Here is a 20,523-nt window from a genome sequence, read left to right as displayed (position 1 = left end):
ACGATCTTTCACTAGCCATATTCTTCATGATGCTCTCTTTATGTTTCAATTCTTATCTTTTATGTGAGCATCATTGAAATCATCATGCATAGCTAGGGGCGTTAAACGTTAGCGCTTGTTGGGAGGCAACCCAATTTTATTTTGTTCTTTGCTTTTTGCTCCTGTTTAGTAAGAAATAATTCATCTAGACTCTAGTTAGATGTGGTTTTATGTTTTAATTAGTGTTTGTGCCAGGTAGAACCTTTGGGAAGACTTGGGTGAAGTCTTTGTGATCTTGCTGTAAAAAACAGAAACTTTAGCGCTCACGAGATTAGCTGCCACTTTTTACTAGAGAGTGATTTTAGGTTGACTATTTTTGCAAATGATTAATATACAAATTCCTCTCGTCCACCAATTTATTTCAGAATTTTTGGAGTTCCGGAAGTGTACGTTTGATACAGATTACTTTAGACTGTTCTGTTTTTGACAGATTCTATTTTCTTTGTGTTGTTTGCTTATTTTGATGAATCTATGAGTAGTATCGGAGGCTATGAACCATAGAGAAGTTGGAATACAGTAGATATTACACCAAAGAATGAGTTCACAACAGTACCTAAGTGGTGGTTTTATTTTCTTATACTAACGGAGCTTACGAGTTTTCTGTTGAGTTTTATGTTGTGAAGTTTTCAAGTTTTGGGTAGAGATTCGATGGACTATGGAATAAGGAGTGGCAAGAGCCTAAGCTTGGGGATGCCCATGGCACCCCAAGGTAATATTAAAGGATAACCAAGAGACTAAGCTTGGGGATGCCCCGGATGGCATCCCCTCTTTCGTCTTCGTTCATCAGTAACTTTATTTGGAGCTATATTTTTATTCACCACATGATATATGTTTTGCTTGGAGTGTCATTTATTTTATTTTATTTTACTTGCTATTTGAATAAAATACCAAGATCTGAAATTCTTAAATTTTAGAGAGTCTTCACATAGTTACATAATTATTCAATTACTCGTTGATCTTCACTTATATCTTTCGAAGTAGTTTGTCGTTTGCTCTAGTGCTTCACTTATATCTTTTTAGAGCACGACGATGGTTTATTTTGAAGAAATAGATGAACTATCATGCTTCACTTATATTATTTTGAGAGTCTTAAACATCATGATAATTTGCTTTGGTTATGAATTTAGTCCTAATATGATGGGCATCCAAGAGGGATATAATAAAAACTTTCATATAAAGTGCATTGAATACTATGAGAAGTTTGATTCCTTATGATTGTTTTGAGATATGAAGATGGTGATATTAGAGTCATGCTAGTTGAATAGTTGTGAATTTGAGAGATACTTGTGTTAAAGTTTGTGATTCTCGTAGCATGCACGTATGGTGAACCGTTATGTGATAAAGTCAGAGCATGATTTATTTATTGATTGTCTTCCTTATGAGTGGCGGTCGGGGATGAGCGATGGTCTTTTCCTACCAATCTATCCCCTGCGAGCATGCGCGTAGTACTTCGTTTTGATAACTAATAGATTTTTGCAATAAGTATGTGAGTTCTTTATGACTAATGTTGAGTCCATGGATTAATACGCACTCTCACCCTTCCACCATTGCTAGCCTCTCTAATACCGCGCACCTTTCACCGGTATCATACACCCACCATATACCGTCCTCAAAACAGCCACCATACCTACCTATTATGGCATTTCCATAGCCATTCCGAGATATATTATCAAGCAACTTTCCACCGTTCCGTTTATTATGACACACTCCATCATTGTCATATCGCTTTGCATGATCATGTAGTTGACATCGTATTTGTGGCAACGCCACCTTCATAATTATTCATACATGTCGCTCTAGATTCATTGCACATCCTGGTACACTGCCGGAGGCATTCATATTGAGTCATATTTTTGTTCTAAGTATTGAGTTGTAAGTAAATAAAAGTATGACGGTCATCATTATTAGAGCATTGTCCCGGTGAGAAAAGGATGATGGAGACTATGATTCCCCCACAAGTCGGGATGAGACTCCGGATGAAAAATAAAAAAAGGAAAAAAAAAGCCATAAAAAGAGAAAAGGCCCCAAAAAAATTAAAAGAATAAAAAAATGAGAGAAAAAGAGAGAAGGGGCAATGCTACTATCCTTTTTCCACACTTGTGCTTCAAAGTAGCACCATGATCTTCATGATAGAGAGTCTCCTATGTTGTCACTTTCATATACTAGTGAGAATCTTTCATTATATAACTTGGCTTGTATATTCCAATGATGGGCTTCCTCAAAATGCCCTAGGTCTTCGTGAGCAAGCAAGTTGGATGCACACCTACTTAGTTTCTTTTGTTGAGATTTCATACGCTTATAGCTCTAGTGCATCCGTTGCATGGCAATCCCTACTCACTCACATTGATATCTATTGATGGGCATCTCCATAGCCCGTTAATACGCCTAGTTGATGTGAGACTATCTTCTCCTTTTTGTCTTCTCCACAACCACCATTTTATTCCACCTACAGTGCTATGTCCATGGCTCACGCTCATGTATTGCATGAAGATTGAAAAAGTTTGAGAACATCAAAAGTATGAAAAATTTCTTGGCTTGTCATCGGGGTTGTGCATGATTTAAATATTTTGTGTGATGAAGATAGAGCATAGCCAGACTATATGGTTTTGTAGGGATAACTTTCTTTGACCATGTTATTTTGAGAAGACATAATTTCTTGGTTAGTTAAAATTTTGTCTTGAATCTTATGGATCTGAATATTCTTGCCACAATAGAGAAGATTACATTGATAAATATGTTAAGTAGCATTCCACATCAAAAATTCTGTTTTTATCATTTACCTACTCGAGGACGAGCAGGAATTAAGCTTGGGGATGCTAATACGTCTCCAACGTATCTATAATTTTTGATGTATTCATGCCATGTTCATAATATTTCTACATGATTTTGGTATGATTTGGTTAGAACTAACCCGGACTGACGCTGTTTTCGGCACAACTACCGTGGTGTTGTTTTTGTGCAGAAATAAAAATTCTCGGAATGCGCTGAAAATCAACTGAGATTTTTTCTAGAAAATATAAAAAATACTGGAACAAAGAGTTACCGGAGGGGAGTCCTGTGGGCCCCATGAGGGTGGAGGGCGCGCCCACCCCCCTGGGGCGCGCCCCCCTGCCTCGTGGACTCCCTGTGGGGCCCCTAACTTGTTCCCGACGCCAACTTCTCCTATAAATTCCCAAACCTCCAGAACATAATCTAGATCGGGAGTTCCGCCGCCGCAAGCCTCTGTAGCCACCGAAAACCAATCTACACCTGTTCCGGCACCCTGCCGGAGGAAGGGAATCCCTCTCCGGTGGCCATCTTCATCATCCCGGCGCTCTTTATGAGGAGGAGGGAGTAGTTCACCCTCGGGGCTGAGGGTATGTACCAGTAGCTATATGTTTGATCTCTCTCTCTCTCTCTCTCTCTCTCTCTCTCTCTCTCTCTCTCTCTCTCTCTCTCTCGTGCTCTTGATTTGCTTGATGTGCCACGAGCTTTGCTATTATAGTTGGATCTTATGATGTTTCTCACCCTCTACTCTCTGTAATGGATTTAGTTTTTCCTTTGAAGTTATCTTATCTGTTTGAGTCTTTAAGGATTTGAGAACACTTGATGTATGTCTTGCATGTGCTTATCTGTGGTGACAATGGGATATTCACGTGATCCACTTGATGTATGTTTTGGTGATCAACTTGCGGGTTCCGTAACCTCGTGAACTTATGCATAGGGGTTGGCACACGTTTTTTTCTTGACTCTCCGGCAGAAACTTTGGGGCACTCTTTAAAGTTCTTTGTGTTGGTTGAATAGATGAATCTGAGATTTTGTGATGCATATCGTGTAATCATACCCATGGATACTTGAGGTGACATTGGAGTATCTAGGTGACATTAGGGTTTTGATTGATTTGTGTCTTAAGGTGTTATTCTAGAACGAACTCTATGATAGATCGAACGGAAAGAATAGCTTCGTGTTATTTTACTACGGACCCTTGAATAGATCGATCAAAAAGGATAATTTTGAGGTGGTTTCGTACCCTACAATAATCTCTTCGTTTGTTCTCCGCTATTAGTGACTTTGGAGTGACTCTTTGTTACATGTTGAGGGATAGTTATATGATCCAATTATGTTATTATTGTTGAGAGAACTTGTACTAGTGAAAGTATGAACCCTAGGCCTTGTTTCAACGCATTGCAATACCATTTACGCTTACTTTTATCGCTATCAGATGAACACCTTCAATTAACATCTGGATGGAAAAGGTTTCTCCAAGAGTATGGATCAAAAGTCCAAGTTGGTATCGTTGTACGGAATGGGGTGCTCACTATGTTTTTCGAACTTGAGATTGACATCGAATAAATATATGAATCCATTTAATATGACAACATTGTATGTTATGTTTGACGTGGCATTTTCATGGTGGATGTGGAGACGTGTTGGGTCCACCATGCAAAGGCAGTTCGGAAACGCTCACATCACTCCTCAAGCATTGAATACTTATGCCCCAACCAAAGGGATCCACCGGGGCGCACGATCCAGTCAAAATCATGAGCAAAATCCATGTGTGTGCGCGTAGTCTTGTATAGGCCCATAAGCAATACTGTCTGGTCTCTCTTCCTCTCATGTTTCTGAACAATAACCACCTTATCGCAGTGTTGATCAAGCTACACAAGCACAAGACAGTGCGGAACAGTGAACTTGCCCGCAGCAGCTCACGGTCACAGACGATATGACACATAAAGAATGGTTCATTAATAGAATGTACATCGTCAGCTGCAGATTAACAGATACTACAACATCAGCAATGGAGACTGCTAGATTCCCATCCTCCCTTCGACTGTACTAGGAGATGCGTAAGGCCTACCGATAGGTGTTAGCTGATGACTAACCAGTACTAACAAACTACGTATTATGTACACTTGTTTTGCCTCATCGGAAAGACGAAATGCTCGGAGATCTGCACACGCTTGGCGATCTGGAGCTCTCATTCGCCCCCGAGCTCGCGGAGGACGAGTCGCTCCGGAGACTGTTTAGTCGAGCTTTTTCACGCAGTAGTTTGCACTGCAGAAGGTGATTTTTTTTTCTTTGTCAGTAAATAACAAGATTTAATTAGGTCGGTTCGAAAATGGTTTCCACACCATCGCACCTTTATTCGAAGATCTTCAACCTCACTCTCCAAGGAAGAAATGCAGCACTGGAGTTGATTTAGGGCTTCCATTGCTTTCAGAAGACTCGTTTCAGACTCATGGTTTCTAACTCCAGCTACCTGTAGCAACAGTAAGGTTCATGTTTGGTCATGTAATGTGGCAAGCTCACATCAACCACATGAGGACGCTGTTTTGCTTCTTAGCAGAAATATCCATACCTTCAGAACACTGGTACACAAACTCGATAGATTTTCTGCGAGTTTGCTTCTATCTTGTTCACTTTCCTGTTGACATGTAAACAAGCAGAATATCAGTGCCCTTGTACACACCATAATTCTTGACAGATGGAAACAAAGTAAACGCACCTCTAATTTCTTCCTCAAAAGCTCTTCCTCTTCAATCTGCTCATGTGGATCTTTTCCATCCGAGACCATGTAGCGGGCAAGCTTTTCTTTTGTGCGGGTAACAATGGCCCCTAGCTGCTGCAGCTTTGCACTTAGTTCTTCATTCTGCTTTTTCAGAAGGATATTCTCTTCCTATCGAGAAGTAAAAAATGCACGAAAGATGATCAGACACTGAAACAGCAATGTTCAGAAATACCAAACAAGCTTTAGAAGTGCTGGATACCTTAGTTTTGACATGGTGATTAATTCGTAGCTGGAGATTCTGTTGTCTGGTAAGCTTCTTTACTTCATCTTCAAGATTAAAAATGATCGTTTTGTAGTTTGCATTCTCAGCCTACAATATACCAGCCTATTAATATAACAAACAAACATTTACCATAGCAACAGAGAAAGAAATATGTGTTTCCCTTTCTAGTGGAAACCTTAATTGTCATACCTTCAGCAAGTCAACTTCAGCTACCATAAAATGTTCCTTTTGTCGTAATTGCTCTACAGTAATACGGGCAGCTCCAAGTTCTGATTGTCTTTGGTTGATTTCATCAATCCAACTGTTGCAAAAACATTCACATGTATGTCATATAACCTATTGTTGAGATTATAAGGAGGTCATAGTAGATGGAAAAGTATCTACCTCTGTCTCTCTTCAATGAATTCATCAAGCTGCTGCTTCAACTTCATCAGCTCATTGGACTGATAAATACTTAGTTTTAAACACAGTTCAAGAGATAAGACAGGTTGGAAGAAAATTTTAGGTACTGTGGCAGTTACCTCTTTAGATTCTTCAGTTTGATAAGCAACTGACTCTTTTGTGCTTGTCTTTTGCTGTTTGTCAACTAGTGTCTACAATACCATAGGAACATGTTCACAAAACATAAGTGGTTTAGATGCATACATTGAAATATATATATTTAGAACTAAGCGAATATGCATTCCTACCGCCCAAGTTGTCATGTTCATCTTAACCCCCAACATATCACGAATCACATCATGTGTCATACTTTCTGTGGTAGCTAATTTCGCATTCAACATGAATATCTACATAGAAAAAAGGTAAGTTAGTAAAACTACAAAACAGAGTCGACAGAATAAAGTGTTTTTTTAGAGAAATCTCACCTCCCTTTGTCGACTAGCTGCTATGCCCTCGAGTTCCACAATACGTTGCTTTGCAGCACTTAGTTCTTCGTCTTTCTCAGAATTCACTTGTTGTACAAAGCCCAATCCAATACATTTAAATGGGGAGCCTGAACCTCGAGGTTTCGAGCTAATCTTCTCCGGTCTCATGGAGCAAGCATTTGTTGATGGATTGTCAGTATTAACCTGATGTGCCATAGCCTCTAGCTCCATGAACTAACCAGATCATTTTTCATTAGCATCCTTGAAAATTGTTGCTAATTTCACTTCATGAAACTAAATCAAACAAATGAGATTGCTTACCTTCTGCTTATATTCACGTGCTGCTGCCTCAGCATGTAAGTTTAGCTCCGATATGTGTGACTTGCATTGAGCAATCTATAAGATTAAGAGAGCACATAGCAAACCCTTCAATATTTGGATAACACCAGGATGATAGCAGATGACCATAGTCTGAAGTCTGAACAACTAAAATATTTCTAAAATGATTAGAGAATATACTAGTACCTCTGATTCCTTTTCAGCTACCTCCTTTTGAAGTATTTTGATACTCTGCTGAGCACTTAGTAGCTCGGTATGTATCTCTCTCGAGTGTCTGCAGGAGAAAGTTAAGGCAAGTGTTATCTTTTTTTCGAGAACCATGGCAGGAGCTCTGCTTTTCATCAAGAAAAAAGCAGGGAAACGAATGCGAAACAAGACAGCAGGTTCAAACACCTAACAAGTGAACTAACAACTGCAAAATTTGTAACTGGTAAAAGATAGTAATCATGCAAACCTGAATGAGTCAGTTGAATCAACCATTCCATCTTCCCCAAAGCTCTTTAATTTCCCAGATGATGGTACAGATGACATTTGGTGCCTGACTCTCTGCAGCTCCACTTCTAATTCTTCTCTCTGTATTCTCTGTCGTTCCGCTTCATCCTTGATGTTGCCCACCTTAAGAGAAATAACCAGTGCTATAGTTACAAGAAGTTACTGCAGTAAGTAAGAATCAACACTGAAATAGAAGTAGACAGCTCACCTGGTTCTCCAGAGCAAATATGGTACTCTCGAGCTCCTCAATTGACCTCTCCAATAGCTTGACTTCTTCATCCTTCTCTTCAGCATATGTCTTCCTTTCATCTGCTATCTGTAGAAGTACAACAGAAGGGTTATACAAGAAGAATAACACAAGCAATATTAAGAGAGAAAAACAATAATCAATTAGGTAGCTGAACCTGTCGGGCCTCCGTAGCAATTGCTTCACTTTCTTCTGCCACTGCCTGAGCCATCTCCAGCTTCTCTCTCAAGAGAAGCACCTGAGAGTCACAGTATTGCTTCTCATCCGAGAGCTTGGAGAAGTTATTTTGTAAATTTTGAAGGAAGCTGTTCCTTTCATCAAGTAAATTTCTCAGCTCAATCAACTCTTCTTCCATTCTTTCAGTGGCATTACTTTTATGGGCTAATTCCTCTTTCATAGAGTAACCGATCTGTTCAATATGATTGAGCTGAGATCTCAACTCAGTGTTTTCCATAGAAACTGCATTTAGTTCACTAACTGTACTTGCTAGCTGCTCCTCTAGCACCAAAATCTTTTCATTACTCTTCATGAGTTGAGCTTCTAGTAGTTGGCTTCCAGAAGCAAGATTATCAAGATCATGTGATTTAGAAGCAACCTCATGTTCTAATAAGGTGATTGCTTCAGTCAACTCAATAAGTTGATCTGCTTGATCTTTTACAACCGACGCTGACTCCTGTAATAGGCTAAGATCAAATGATAAGCCCTTTGCCAATTCATCTTTCCTTGCTAATTCAGACTGTAAAAAGGAATTATGGGTGCTCAACTCCTCAACAGACAATTGAACCAAGCTTAAGTCATTGGAGAACTTCATCACTGTGGTCAATTGCTCATCAATGTGTCTTTGGACTTCTGTGTTAATCTGATCCAAATATGCTTGGAAGGAGAATGATAACTTCTCCATATCAATATTAGATACCAAATGAAACATCCTCTGGTCCCTGCACAGAATATCCAGCTTTTCATGTTTCAGTAAATCATTCTCGGACCTCAAAGCATTTTCTCTTGAAATTCCAAGTTCAATGACCTCAGCTTTCAACTCGAGCTCTTTACATAAGGCTGCATGGGAGCATTGCAACTCCATTAGAGCTTTGGCTTTCCCATCTAGATCTGTTTGCAGGGAATTGATGTTGGACTCCAAGGAATCAACTACATATCGAAGTTTTGAATTTTCCTCACGCGTTGCAAGTAGGCTTTCCATAACTTCATCCTTGTTCCGCTTTAGGTTCTCCAAATCAATCCTTGTATGACTGTTCTCCTCATGTAAAGCATAAATTGCAAGACTACCCAAATCCTGGTCAACTTTCCACAGAGTTGCTTCTGTCTTCAATCCTTCAAGTACTTCGGTAAACATAAGATTTTGTGCTTGCAGTTGTATTTTTTCTTGCTCCACTTCTGAAGCCAAAACAATAAATTCAATATCACTTGCAATTGCATTGATCATGATCGAATCATGGTGGTAGTTTACAAACCAACTGCACAACTCAAATTCATTACACCCTTTCATATCCTTTGCAGGTATAGCACTGTTCACTTCAGGCAGACTCAGAACCTCAAGCATTGTGTCCTTCAACATTCCATTGAGAAACAACGCCTCATCCAATTGGTTGTGCAGCTCTTCCTTTTCTTTGGATTCAGCCGCCAAAGAACTCCTGTTGGTAGCATCAATCTCTTTAGTCAACACAGATAGCTCGTTATAAATGGAATCTGACCGTGCCAACATTGCTTCTTCTTGTGCTTGCAAATGCAGAATTTTCTTCCCGAAAGAATCCAGTCTTGAGCTCAGTTCAGTTGCTTCGTGTTCCTTCTTTGCAACACGACCAAAACTGTGGTTAATGTCAAGTAGTAATTTTCCTTTGAGAACACTACACATCTCCAGTTCATTTTTTGCTTTATCATTGTGCTGTCTCAGCGTAGATATCAAAGAATTAGATTCGCAGATCCCGCGCTGAAGGAAACCATTTTCAGCATGCAGCCCAGTAATTCTCTCCAACAAAATCCCCATATGACAGAGGTGCAACACAGACACAGCACAATCTTTTCCAATTATCTCTAACCAGTTCTCCTCCAACCAAGTTCTTGCCAACTCTGTGAACTGCCGAAGTTTTGACTTCATCCATTTAACATCTGAAGAAACAAACTCAAGGTTCTCCGATAGCAAATTCTTCAGACATCTGATGCCATCTTCCAGTTCAAGAGCTACCTCATTTGCTTCAAGCAGGCTTGATTCAAATTTCTTTTCCATATCCAGGTAATTTTGTCCCTTCACATCCAGCATCATCTTCAAACTACTGACCTCATTTAGCAAGTCATTCTTTTCAACAATATAAGAAGATTCCTTTTGTTTGTGCTTCTCTGCTTGGAGTTTTGCATTTTCATTCGCTTCCACCAGTGCCTTGACTGTAGAGTCTGCATCAGCTATAGTTGCCTGCGCATCTTGAAACTTGGCTATAAGAGTAAAAGCCTCAAATGATTTCTGCTGTGCAAGAACTTTGGCCTCTGAGAGCTCAGATTCAAGTGCCTGAAAGAATGATCATAGTTGAAAACAAGGGATCAAGGTTGACCAACTCAAGAAATTAAATGTAACTCAGCTGCTTCTACATAAAAAATAAATAACAAAATCCATCATAGCTTTGCAGGGCAGAAGTGTAGTGGTGCATTGACTCAAGCAGATGCACCTTCACATAATCCACATTTCATCACTCGGTAAAAGATTTTTCTATATATCGATGCATTGAGATGCAAAACTTTTGAAATTTCTCAAAAAGAATCCATAGGACTATTACTTCTTGCAAATTAATACCACACCCCTGCATGTACATTTTGGGTAAGAGCCTTGTTACTGGAAACATAAACAGATCTACTGTGTTATTTATCTCCTGGCGAGGTAGAAACAAGTCTACTGCCAATGCTCATATTATTTTACAAACCCAATTGAAGCCTAATCTGCTTTTCTGAAAACCAACAAAAGATATACAGAAAAAGGTTTTCAATGGATGCCTAATGGCCTTAACAATGTTTGGTATTTAAAAGTGTTACCTCTATCTCTTTATGGCATGAAACAAGTGATGTTGCAGTGTCATTGTCCTTTCCCTGCATCTTTATTTCCAGTTCTTCCACTCGAGCTTCATAGCGCGTCTGTTGATCAATCATCTGTGACTTCAATTGAAGGACCTCAGAATTTAGATCTTGGACAGTTCTTCGACTCTGGAGAAGGCATTCTTTCACATTTTCCTTTTCTTGCAGAAGCTTGGCCATCTGAGACTGCAGCGTCTGTAATTTATAAACTGCAGACTCCATCTCCTTACTAAGTTGGCAAAGGGCGTCAGCATTGCACTGCTCTCCAGCTTCAAGGGCTCCGAATGTTTTAAGTTCATCCTAAAGCATGGAGTGAAATAAAGTCATGCCATGAATGTATAAAGACCGACACTTTTAATGGATACAGATCGATTAACAGTAGGAACTTACTGACATAAATAGTAGATTGTTTGGTTCACCTTGATACCAAATAACAAGAGCATTATCTTACCCGATCCTCCAAATTCAAGTCTGAATTTTGGCAAACAACTTCTTCAGGGTCCACAGAAAAGCTTGACTCCAATGTATTGAATCGAACACCAAACTCATGTATAATACCCTTTGCCTTCAGAACATCTGATAACATTCTTAACAGAATGGTATTTTCTTCATTTTTTAGCTTCTCAAATGTCTGCTCCTTGTCCTTGATCTGACTCAATGAATGAGCTATATGTATCTTTGACTGGTCTAATTGAGTCTTGAGCTGATGAATCCCTTCTTCCATCCCCCTCAGTGATGATACATAGCTTTGTTCAAGAACCTCCTTCTGCACAAATGTTCCAATGGATTCATCCAACAAAAGCTCTAGTCTCTGGTTCACCTGTCCTTGTTCAGATACTTGAGATCTTAAAAGAGCAATAGCTTTTTCTTGATCATTCCTTTCATGTTGATGCATCTCATTTATTGTCTCCATTGCTCCTCTTAAGGACCTTAACTTCAGGTCCAAATCGCATTTTATATCATCTACCTCTTTCAACCGGCTTTGGAGCTCTTCGAGTAACTTCTCTCTGTCAGATATACCCTGACACATCTTCTGGACTTGATCCTCAACCCATCTTCTTTGAGAAAAGGACTCCGAAATAAAGGCAACCTGGTCAGAAGCTTCATCAAGAGAAGCATTTCCCTCAACGAGAAAGCTTCCAATGTCAGCAGCTAATTTGTCCCAGTCATGGGTCAGGAGCTGAATTTCCTTTTCTTTTTCCTCAGATAGTGCAGAAAAACTTTCTTTCTCTTTCGTCACCTCAAGTAGCCTATCATTCAACTGTTTCCTTTCCAGTTGAAGCTCATCTAAGCTTTGGTTGGCCAACAACTCATTCTTGTTACTAGCATCGAACTGTTGTTGGAGCGATAGAAACTCTTCTTGTAAGCTCTCCCAATCATTGGTCAAAAGCTGAATTTTATTTTCTTTTTCCTCAATTAGTTGAGAAAAGCTTCCATTCTCTTTCATCACCTCAAGTAGCCTGTCATTCAACTCTTTCCTTTCCAGTTGAAGCTCCTCCAGGCTTTGTTTGGCCAATAACTCGTATTTGTTACTAGCATCTAGCTGTTGTTGGAGAGATGAAAGCTCTTCACGTAAGCTCTCCCAGTCATTGGTCAACAGCTGAATTTTCTTTTCTTTTCCCTCAGTTAGTTCAGTAAATCTTTCATTTTCTTCCATCGCCTCAAGTAGCCTATCATTCAACTGCTTCCTTTCCAGTTGGAGCTCGGCTAAGCTTTGTTTGGCCAACAACTCATTTTTGTTACTAGCATCCAACTGTTGTTGGAGCGATATGAGATCTTGTAAGCTCTCCCGGCCACTGGTCAAAAGCTGGATTTTCTTTTCTTTTTCCTTAGTTAGTTCAGAAAGGCTTTCATTCTCTTTCATCACCTCAAATAGCCTGTCATTCAACTCTTTCCTTTCCAGTTGAAGCTCATCTAGGCTTTGTTTGGCCAACAATTCATTTTTGTTACTAGCATCTAACTGTTGTTGGAGCGACATAAGCTCTTCTTGTAAGCACATAATCACCTCAGTTGTTTCAACTTCAACCTGTCTACGGACCTCATCCATTTCTTGCTCAGCAGAACTATCAGACGCCTGATCTCTTTGGTACCTTGTATTTAAGTCATTTGCCTTCTCAAGTGAAGCTTGCATCCTTTTCAGCTTTCTCTGCAGAGGTGAATCTTCATTTTCAATACACTTCAAAAGTTGCATTTTGGGTTCTCCACTAGCCACCAGGCCCTGTCTACGGTGGTTGTCAATCTCAGTATTTAATCTTGAGATTTCTCTGCCCCTCCTTTTTAGAATCTCAAAGCTTTTCTGATTATTCTTTTTCAACTCGTCTAGTTCATTTATCAACAAAATCTGCTGCGACTCAAGAGCTTCAATAACAGATCTTGCATCATTCAGTTCGCTTTCTATGGCATCACTCTGCTTGCAAGCTTGAAGGATACGTAAATTTGCTGCTTTCAGCTCATCACTTAAGGTAGTAGTTCTTTCCTCAACCTCTCCACGGACTGTCCTCTCTTCTGCAAGAATTGCTTTAAGTATGTCCAACTCCAGCTGCAGGTTTAATATATCTTCTGTGTTGTCCATGAAAGCCTCATCACAACAATCTTCCACTTCTGCACGTGCATTAGAACCATACTGGTGTGTTCATAGAATTAAAAAAACATAATGTCAGGTTTTCTCATTTTCTCAATCAACATAACGGATAGCATGATTTCTGTAGAATATGAGAGCATAGATCAGATACTTCAGAGAAGCTATTGTTCATACCTCAAATTGGCATTCCTCCCTCTTTGTCATTTTGATGGTACTCAATTCTTTGTGCAGATCAGCTATTTCCCTGTGATACCTCAAATTTAGCTGCTCAAAAACAGAAATTACAGCAAGGAAAACGCATGCTAGCTCTTATTGACTGTACAATTACCTAGTTAGTTTTTTATTTGATTCCAAGCAACCTTGTAGCTCACTTCTGCAAGTTTCCAGTTCTTGACAAGCTCTTTTCAACTGAAAAGGGATTGAGAACATTAACATATGGTGTGCTTGGCCGTTGCAGTTTCAATCAACATAAACATAAGCAAAGGATAAAATTATTATCTAGAGGGGGATGGGTACCTCCTTAGGCAAAGTTTCAGGCTCACTTGCTAAACTAGAGCGATGTTCTGCGTCCTGAACATATGAATAGAGATGGAAGTATGAGCTAATTTGTTGGGGAAAAAAAACTCTGTGGGGAGAAAAGCTAATCAGGGATTAAACCTCAAACTTGGATGAAAGTTTATTTTGCTGCTCAGTTAACATCCTCCCCTCAAGCATTTGCACGACCTGTAAGCACAAGGAATGCTGATTAAAGAAACCCACTACAGCACTGATAAGAATTACAAAATGAAGGTTAATATAAACCTTATTTCGAATGGTGGAAACTTCATCCAACAGAACCTCCCTCTCCCCTTCGTTACAGAACTGCTGATACCTAAAGATACATAATAAAACGTTTTAGTACAGTACAACAAATATGGGTGTGTTTTATATTAGTGATGACTTTTGGTCTTTTGCATTCTAGCCCCTTTTGGCATCCTCATGTACTTGTATATATGCTGCCTTTGGCCTCCTAATAAGATTAAGTTGTTATTCCAACAGGGTGCATGTTGGTATAGAATATATATACCTCTTGAGTTGGCTTGATAAACGGATATTTTCTAGTGCAAAACGGGTTACTTCTGGATTTTTGTCCACTTTTGCACGAAGCAACTCTATTTCTCGTGACAAAGTTTTGTTGTCTTCAAGTAGATATGATTCTGCTGGCAATTTGTTATGAACAAGAGCCTCCATCCTGTTAATCTTATCTTCTCGAAATTTCAACGTCATCTTAGCACACCTTGTATCCTCCTCTCTTTGAGAAACCTAAGATGTACCGAGAATCATTACAGGATGTCCCATTAAGAAATGTATAGATAGGTTTTACAGCACTTGTTCGTTGTTGCTAAAAGGTTACCAATCGGTTCAACTGCTCAATTTCAGCTTCAAGTTGCTTTATAGTGGACTCTGCCATTGATTCTCTTCTCAAAGCTCCTGCTAGTGTTTCTTCCAGTGATCTCATCTGCAAGGTAAATTTCTTTATGAACAATTTTCACATAGAGAGACATAGAAGTGCACGCACAGACAGAATTTAAGGGAATCCAGACAAAGGCAGATTACCTGCTTATTTGAAAATTTTAAATCTTCCAAAGACTTTATGCTTTGGGCGTCACTGTTATTTTCCTCATCCACACTCATGTGATCACTGCCATCATCAACATCACCTCCAGATCTTCCGCAAATATCAGTACTGAATGGTAAAGATCTAGTGACATGGTGACGCTTGAGGACAGCTAGCTCCTCCTGAAACAAGGACCATCTTTTAGTTTAGGATGATGTTATATTGAACTGGAAGTGGGATTCAAATTCTGCAGACATTACCTTTAGGAGACGAATTTGATGCTGCAAAGCTAGAACATCTCCTGAAGCGTCTTCATTCACAACAGCCTTCAAATTTGAAGAGGTGAGAATGCAAATGGTTAGTCACCAAAGATATTTTGGAAATGAAAATTGACTTAAAGGGCAGATAATTACATTGTTTTGAATGAGCCTTGCACGCTGAGCAAACTTGAGGGTACTGAGTGTTTCATTGCCAGAACTATTTAAACACACACAGAAAAATATGAGGATACAAAAATGCATCTCAAGCTCTATCCAAGTTAGGTCGGATTTAAATCCAGAATTCATTACCACAATGAAGGGCTGACATTTGCGATGATCATGGTCTTGGAGTTTCCACCAAGAGAATCCTATATGTGAGAGTGGAAGTAGAATAATTACTAGACCACAAGGAAAAACAACAATAATGAAAACAATAATATGTTATCTCAAGATTGCTACCTGGAGAAGAAACGTTAATCTTGAGTCTCTATAAGGAACATGCCTTTGCTTCCCATTTGTAAGATCAACTAGACTCATTATCACAAGACTGCAATTCACAATTCAGTTAAGGACACATGGATGAGTAATAGCAACACCATGTTCAAATAATTTTTCAACTAAAAGTTTGAGTGTTAGATTCGAACCCCAGTGTTGATAACGATTTGTTAATATTAGCAGCTTCCTTCAGCCGCTCACCTTCAGCACCAGATGTTCTCTGCCTGTTTCAGGTAGATATGTTAAGGAACTGATATTTCACTTAGCACTATAAACTGTGGCACAAGAGAGAATATTGTCTACCAACCTTTCTGACCCAGCAAGATCAACTAGGTTCAGTCTTGCAAACCGTAAGTTAGTTGTAGAATCTTTCTCCCACGTACTCTCGATAATACACGTGAACACACTGTGGGAGCGGCTACTCTCACGGTTCATATTTGTAGCAGCCACTTTCCTATTCATAGAGCCCTGAAATAGGTTTCAGGAAAGCCCGATTACTTCAAATTCATTGGCAGTATTGCCATGAGATATTCACAAGAAAAAATAAATCAAGAAGAACTATATTACCTGCATCAAAAGTTTAATGATATCATTGACACAGCCAACTTCAAGTTCAGTCAGATTTTCTACGTATACTCCATTCCTTATATCTTCTCGGAGCTGCACATTAGGTTTCATGCTTAGTAAAATCACAAAAAATGGTGTTGCACTAATATGTCGTATTCACTTTAGCAATAGCGTGAAAGCATACTGCAAGATTTGTGGATGAAGGGTCAAGAAGATCTGTAATTTGTTCATTGTAAATCTCAAGAAAAGAACACTTGCAGTTGTACTTGAGCTTTTCGTCCCTCCTGCTCTCTTCCTCCTACAGTTTTAGGTTGCACACATAACGGGTTCAAGATTAGCAGCATGATGAGATACTTGATCATGCAGTAGACACTAAAGAATATGTTATGCATGGGGAGTTTGTTACCGCTCTAATTCTCGCAAACAGGAACTCGAAAATACGTGGTGTCATTCCACGTTCTGGACTAGGCCTCACTTCCAGATCACTAATTTCGCCAAGCATCGTGTATGTCTTTCCACTTCCAGTCTGCAAACAGTTAAAAGGTTTAAGAGCATGACGCAATCCTCATGGTCTACAAATAAAACAACGACATTGCGAACTACCTGCCCATATGCAAAGACGCAGCTGTTGTATCCAGCCATACAGTTCTCAACCATTGGTAAGCCAGCAACACGGAAAAGTACTTCCTGCCAATTTCAAATTCATCCGTTAACCACAATCTGAGAAGTAGAATCAAGGCATGAAATCAAATGGTTTTCAAGCTGACCTGGTTCACTCCTTCACAGGCAACATGGTCAAATGTAAAACGGGTTTCTGGCTGACCAATCCATGTGATAGTCTGGGCACTTTCTTGTTTCAAACACCGATTATAACCATGCAGAGTTTTCTCCGAGTTATTTAGAGGGCGGACACGGATAACAACCTGGAGAATAAACCACGAATGTAAATAAAGTGTAGGGTGAGGTTTTTCTGTATTTGGAATCATGTGGATGGTGCCTTGTTTTAAATGCGAACGGATAATTCCTCCCAAAAGTGAAAAGGGTAAGAATCTTACCGCAATCTACATAATTGTTAACTGAGGAACATTTCTAGTTTTACTATTACCTAAGTCGGAAGAAAATTAGCAAAAAAGTAGCTCCTTTTTCTCCAGTTCATACGTTGAGATTCAGACTACCAAATGAAATTCTGTAATTGTCAATCACTAGCCACAATGTACTACTTGAGCTAAATGATGAGTAGACACAATGTTATTTCGAAGCAATTAGTCAATGATTTCACTAGGCAACAACAAAAATCAGAGTGCATACCTGCACGTTATTGTCCATCCAGAAGGAGGGATCTTCCCGTAGTTCGAACTGGGGCACCTCCACAGAACTCACCACGGTCGCCGGCCCAAACGACACGGGCGCACCCCTGGCGGCCATAGAGCACCCCAACCCCGATCCTGGGCCCCGGGCACCACCGCTCGTCACCGGCCTCGTCCCGCTCAGCCCCACGCTGTAAGCCGGCTTTGACACGCTCTTCGTGGGCGTGCTGTGCGTGGACCCACCCTCGGAGGAGGCCGCCGGCACGGCCTTACCGCGATGCGCACGCGGAGTGGTCATCGTGGTCGCGCCCATCCGCGGCGGCAGCTCCTCGGCGCGGGGCGGGGCCCACCCGAACCGGCTCCGCGCGGCGGCCTTCTCGGGGGTCCGGAACGGGAGCTTGGAGGGCGTGGGCGCCGGCGACTCCGGCTTCCGCTTCAGCCCGGACGCCTGCGGCTGGATGGCGAGGAGAGGGGGGCGGGACTCCGCGGCACCGACGAGCGCTGCGGCCGCGGCGTCCGAGCCGTCGCCCGGCGCGTTCTCGTCGTTGCCGGCCTCCGAGGCGGAGGGCCTGGCCGGTGTGCGGCGGGCGGCGCCGAGATCCCGCACCATTCTGCACAGACAGCACGCCCCTGGCTCAAACCCCCGGACCAGAAAAAACCAAAGCCCGAACGGGCCGAAAGCCTTCCCGGAGAAGCTGGGCGCACCTGAGCCCGGAGGAGGCGGATGTGGCGGCGGCGGTGGCGACGAGCACCGCGAGGCGGCGAATGGTGCAATGTAACGCCGCCGACGCAGCCTCTAGAGCCCTCTTCCGCGGGGGAGATCCAGGGTCGCCCGCGGCGGGAGATTTCGAAACTTGGGGGGAGAAAGATCAAAAAATGGAAACAATCGACGTCGCTCCGGCGCAGGTCGCGGATCGCGTCGCCGCCCCTCCGAATCGCCTGGCGGGGCTGGCGGGGGAGCGGGAGGACCGGACCTACCAAGGGTTGCGCGGCGAGCCGCCGGACCGGCGAGCTGGGCCTAGTGCTCTCCGTTCTAGAAGGTTCTAGACCCCCTCTCTCTCACACACACACACACAAACGAGGGGAAGGGGGGATTTGGGTTTGTGCGAGGTGGTCGAGGAGGTGTGGGTGGGGTAGGGCAGCGCTAGCGTAACGGGATGCGTGTGTTCGAAATGGACGGCTGCGATCAGATCAGGATTTCAGGGGCGAGGCGGAACCCCTCTCCCCCCGCTTGGAAGGGTTCGAATTTTGGAGACCGTTTTGGGGTGGGGGGCAAGGCGACCGCCGCGTTTGAACCGAGAGCTCGAAAATGGCTCGCCGTGCTTCTTGTCTCGCTCGCGCGATCGTGTTTTTTTCTTCTTCTTTAAAATAATAACACGAGACGTGCGGTGGTCCTGCAGTGCTGGTGTGCGAGGGGGTCTTAATTAGGGCATCATACGTGATGGTGGATCCGAATCAATAATCATCAATCAACATGTAAAAATGGTGAAAGAAGGTTCTTGGTAGCATCAAACTTTTTTTTACGGGTGACCATGCGCGCAAACGTGCCCGTCCATATAATACTCGTGAAAAAAAATTCAAAGTGGCCTATTGAGGAACATTGACATTTGATAGCACACATCAAAGAAGTGCAAGTCGTGTAAAATGCATGGAAAGAAACAAACTCAGAGGGATTTCTGCCTCTGGAAGGAAATCCCTCATTATTGATACTATCAATAAGACTCATGCTTTCATCTTAGGCTTTCAGGAAACTAAGAGGGTGTTTGGTTGCAAGGGACTAGACTTTTTTTAGTCCTAGGGACTAAAGAAAAAAGACCCTTCAGTAGAGTCTTTTTCTAGTCCCTATAGAAAAAGTCCCTCCTGTTTGGTTACATATGGACTAAAAGGGACTTTTTCTAGTGGGGTCGGGTAGGAATTTCTCTTGGAACCACCTTTCATCCAAGGGCTCTACTGGTGGCATCACGATGGGGGTGGATGTAGATAGTTTTGATGTTATTCCTTGTTATTTTTAGAATTTTTAGTCAGCTGTGTCTTAAAGACTAAAAGTGGGGACACCACTTTTAGAGTTGTTTCTGTGCATGGTTCTCTCTATGAGGAGGGTAAAGAGGCTTTCGTATCGGAGCTTCATTCTCTGTTTGTTGAAAACCATTTCCCCACCCTGATAGGGGGATTTCAATTTAGTAAGGTATGCTAAAGAGAAAAGTAATGGTGTTATTAACCATAAATGGAGTGATAGCTTCAATGCCTAGATTGAGATTTGGAGCCTGCTAGAAATTAAGCTTTCCAGCAGAAAGTTTACCTGGGAAAATAATCAAGTAGACCTGATTATGTCCATAATAGATAGGCTCTTCTATAACACTGAATTAAATAAAATTTCCCCTTTGGCTGCTTGCACGGCATTGACCAGATGTGGCAGTGACCATGTCCCCATCCTTTGGGATTCTGGGATGGGGCAAGCCCCCACGGGGAGTAGCTACACTACAAAAAAAAAGACACATCCGTGACATTTTGGGCCGAACAAAAAAAAATTCTGTCATACTTATGACACTTCTATGACGATAATTGTGACAAAACCTGGTATCATCATAGATATGGTGGGCTCCTACTTCTATGACAGAAAATGGGCTTTTCATCCTGGGCGGGCCGGAGACGCAGCTGCATGACATTCTTTGGGCCGCCCATGATGAAAAAGACCATGATAGAAGCGAGGGCGAGGAAAAATTCGGAGAGTTCCCGGTTATGGTGGGTGGTCGGGGCTGAGCGATGAGTGTTTCTCTCATACACGTTCGCGCGTGTGTGCGAGGCGTTGGCTCTAACCGAACCCGAGCGAGGCGTTGGGCTCTAACTGAACCCGAGCGATTGCATTGCAGGCTACGCGTTACTGAAT

General features: G+C 41.6%; 1 protein-coding gene across 1 annotated transcript; it reads right to left on the bottom strand.

Moving 5' to 3' along the window:
• Positions 1-4,742: 4,742 nt before the first annotated feature.
• Positions 4,743-18,775, bottom strand: LOC119307595 (kinesin-like protein KIN-12F). The gene is made up of 38 exons (XM_037583672.1): positions 18,342-18,775; positions 17,638-18,247; positions 17,097-17,252; positions 16,933-17,016; positions 16,736-16,855; positions 16,514-16,627; positions 16,330-16,422; positions 16,070-16,230; positions 15,912-15,986; positions 15,727-15,814; positions 15,577-15,635; positions 15,421-15,484; positions 15,268-15,333; positions 15,007-15,189; positions 14,804-14,908; positions 14,477-14,712; positions 14,212-14,281; positions 14,068-14,133; positions 13,927-13,980; positions 13,739-13,818; positions 13,585-13,654; positions 11,281-13,452; positions 10,791-11,129; positions 7,912-10,272; positions 7,716-7,823; positions 7,470-7,630; positions 7,202-7,289; positions 6,998-7,072; positions 6,677-6,910; positions 6,500-6,598; positions 6,332-6,403; positions 6,195-6,253; positions 6,000-6,111; positions 5,787-5,897; positions 5,525-5,695; positions 5,378-5,443; positions 5,159-5,278; positions 4,743-5,073 (listed from the first exon to the last, which is right to left on the bottom strand). Exons 2-38 carry the CDS (start codon positions 18,244-18,246, stop codon positions 4,942-4,944), a joined length of 9,033 nt encoding a protein of 3,010 aa, XP_037439569.1. The 5' UTR covers position 18,247; positions 18,342-18,775; the 3' UTR covers positions 4,743-4,941.
• Between the last annotated feature and the right edge of the window lie 1,748 nt (positions 18,776-20,523).

This window comes from Triticum dicoccoides, chromosome 5B (assembly GCF_002162155.2).
Source record: "Triticum dicoccoides isolate Atlit2015 ecotype Zavitan chromosome 5B, WEW_v2.0, whole genome shotgun sequence".
In the NCBI taxonomy this organism is placed as follows: Eukaryota; Viridiplantae; Streptophyta; class Magnoliopsida; order Poales; family Poaceae; genus Triticum; species Triticum dicoccoides.
Note: the sequence above shows the minus strand (reverse complement) of the source record. Positions and strands in the feature narration are given on the sequence as shown.

Coding starts and splice junctions, on each gene's coding strand:
- LOC119307595 (XM_037583672.1), bottom strand. CDS start 18,246: ATGGTGCGGGATCTCGGCGCCGCCCGCCGCACACCGGCCAGGCCCTCC. Junction 15,636..15,726: donor GATTAACGTTTCTTCTCCAG/GTAGCAATCTTG, acceptor TCTCACATATAG/GATTCTCTTGGTGGAAACTC. Junction 10,273..10,790: donor CATGCCATAAAGAGATAGAG/GTAACACTTTTA, acceptor TCATTCTTTCAG/GCACTTGAATCTGAGCTCTC.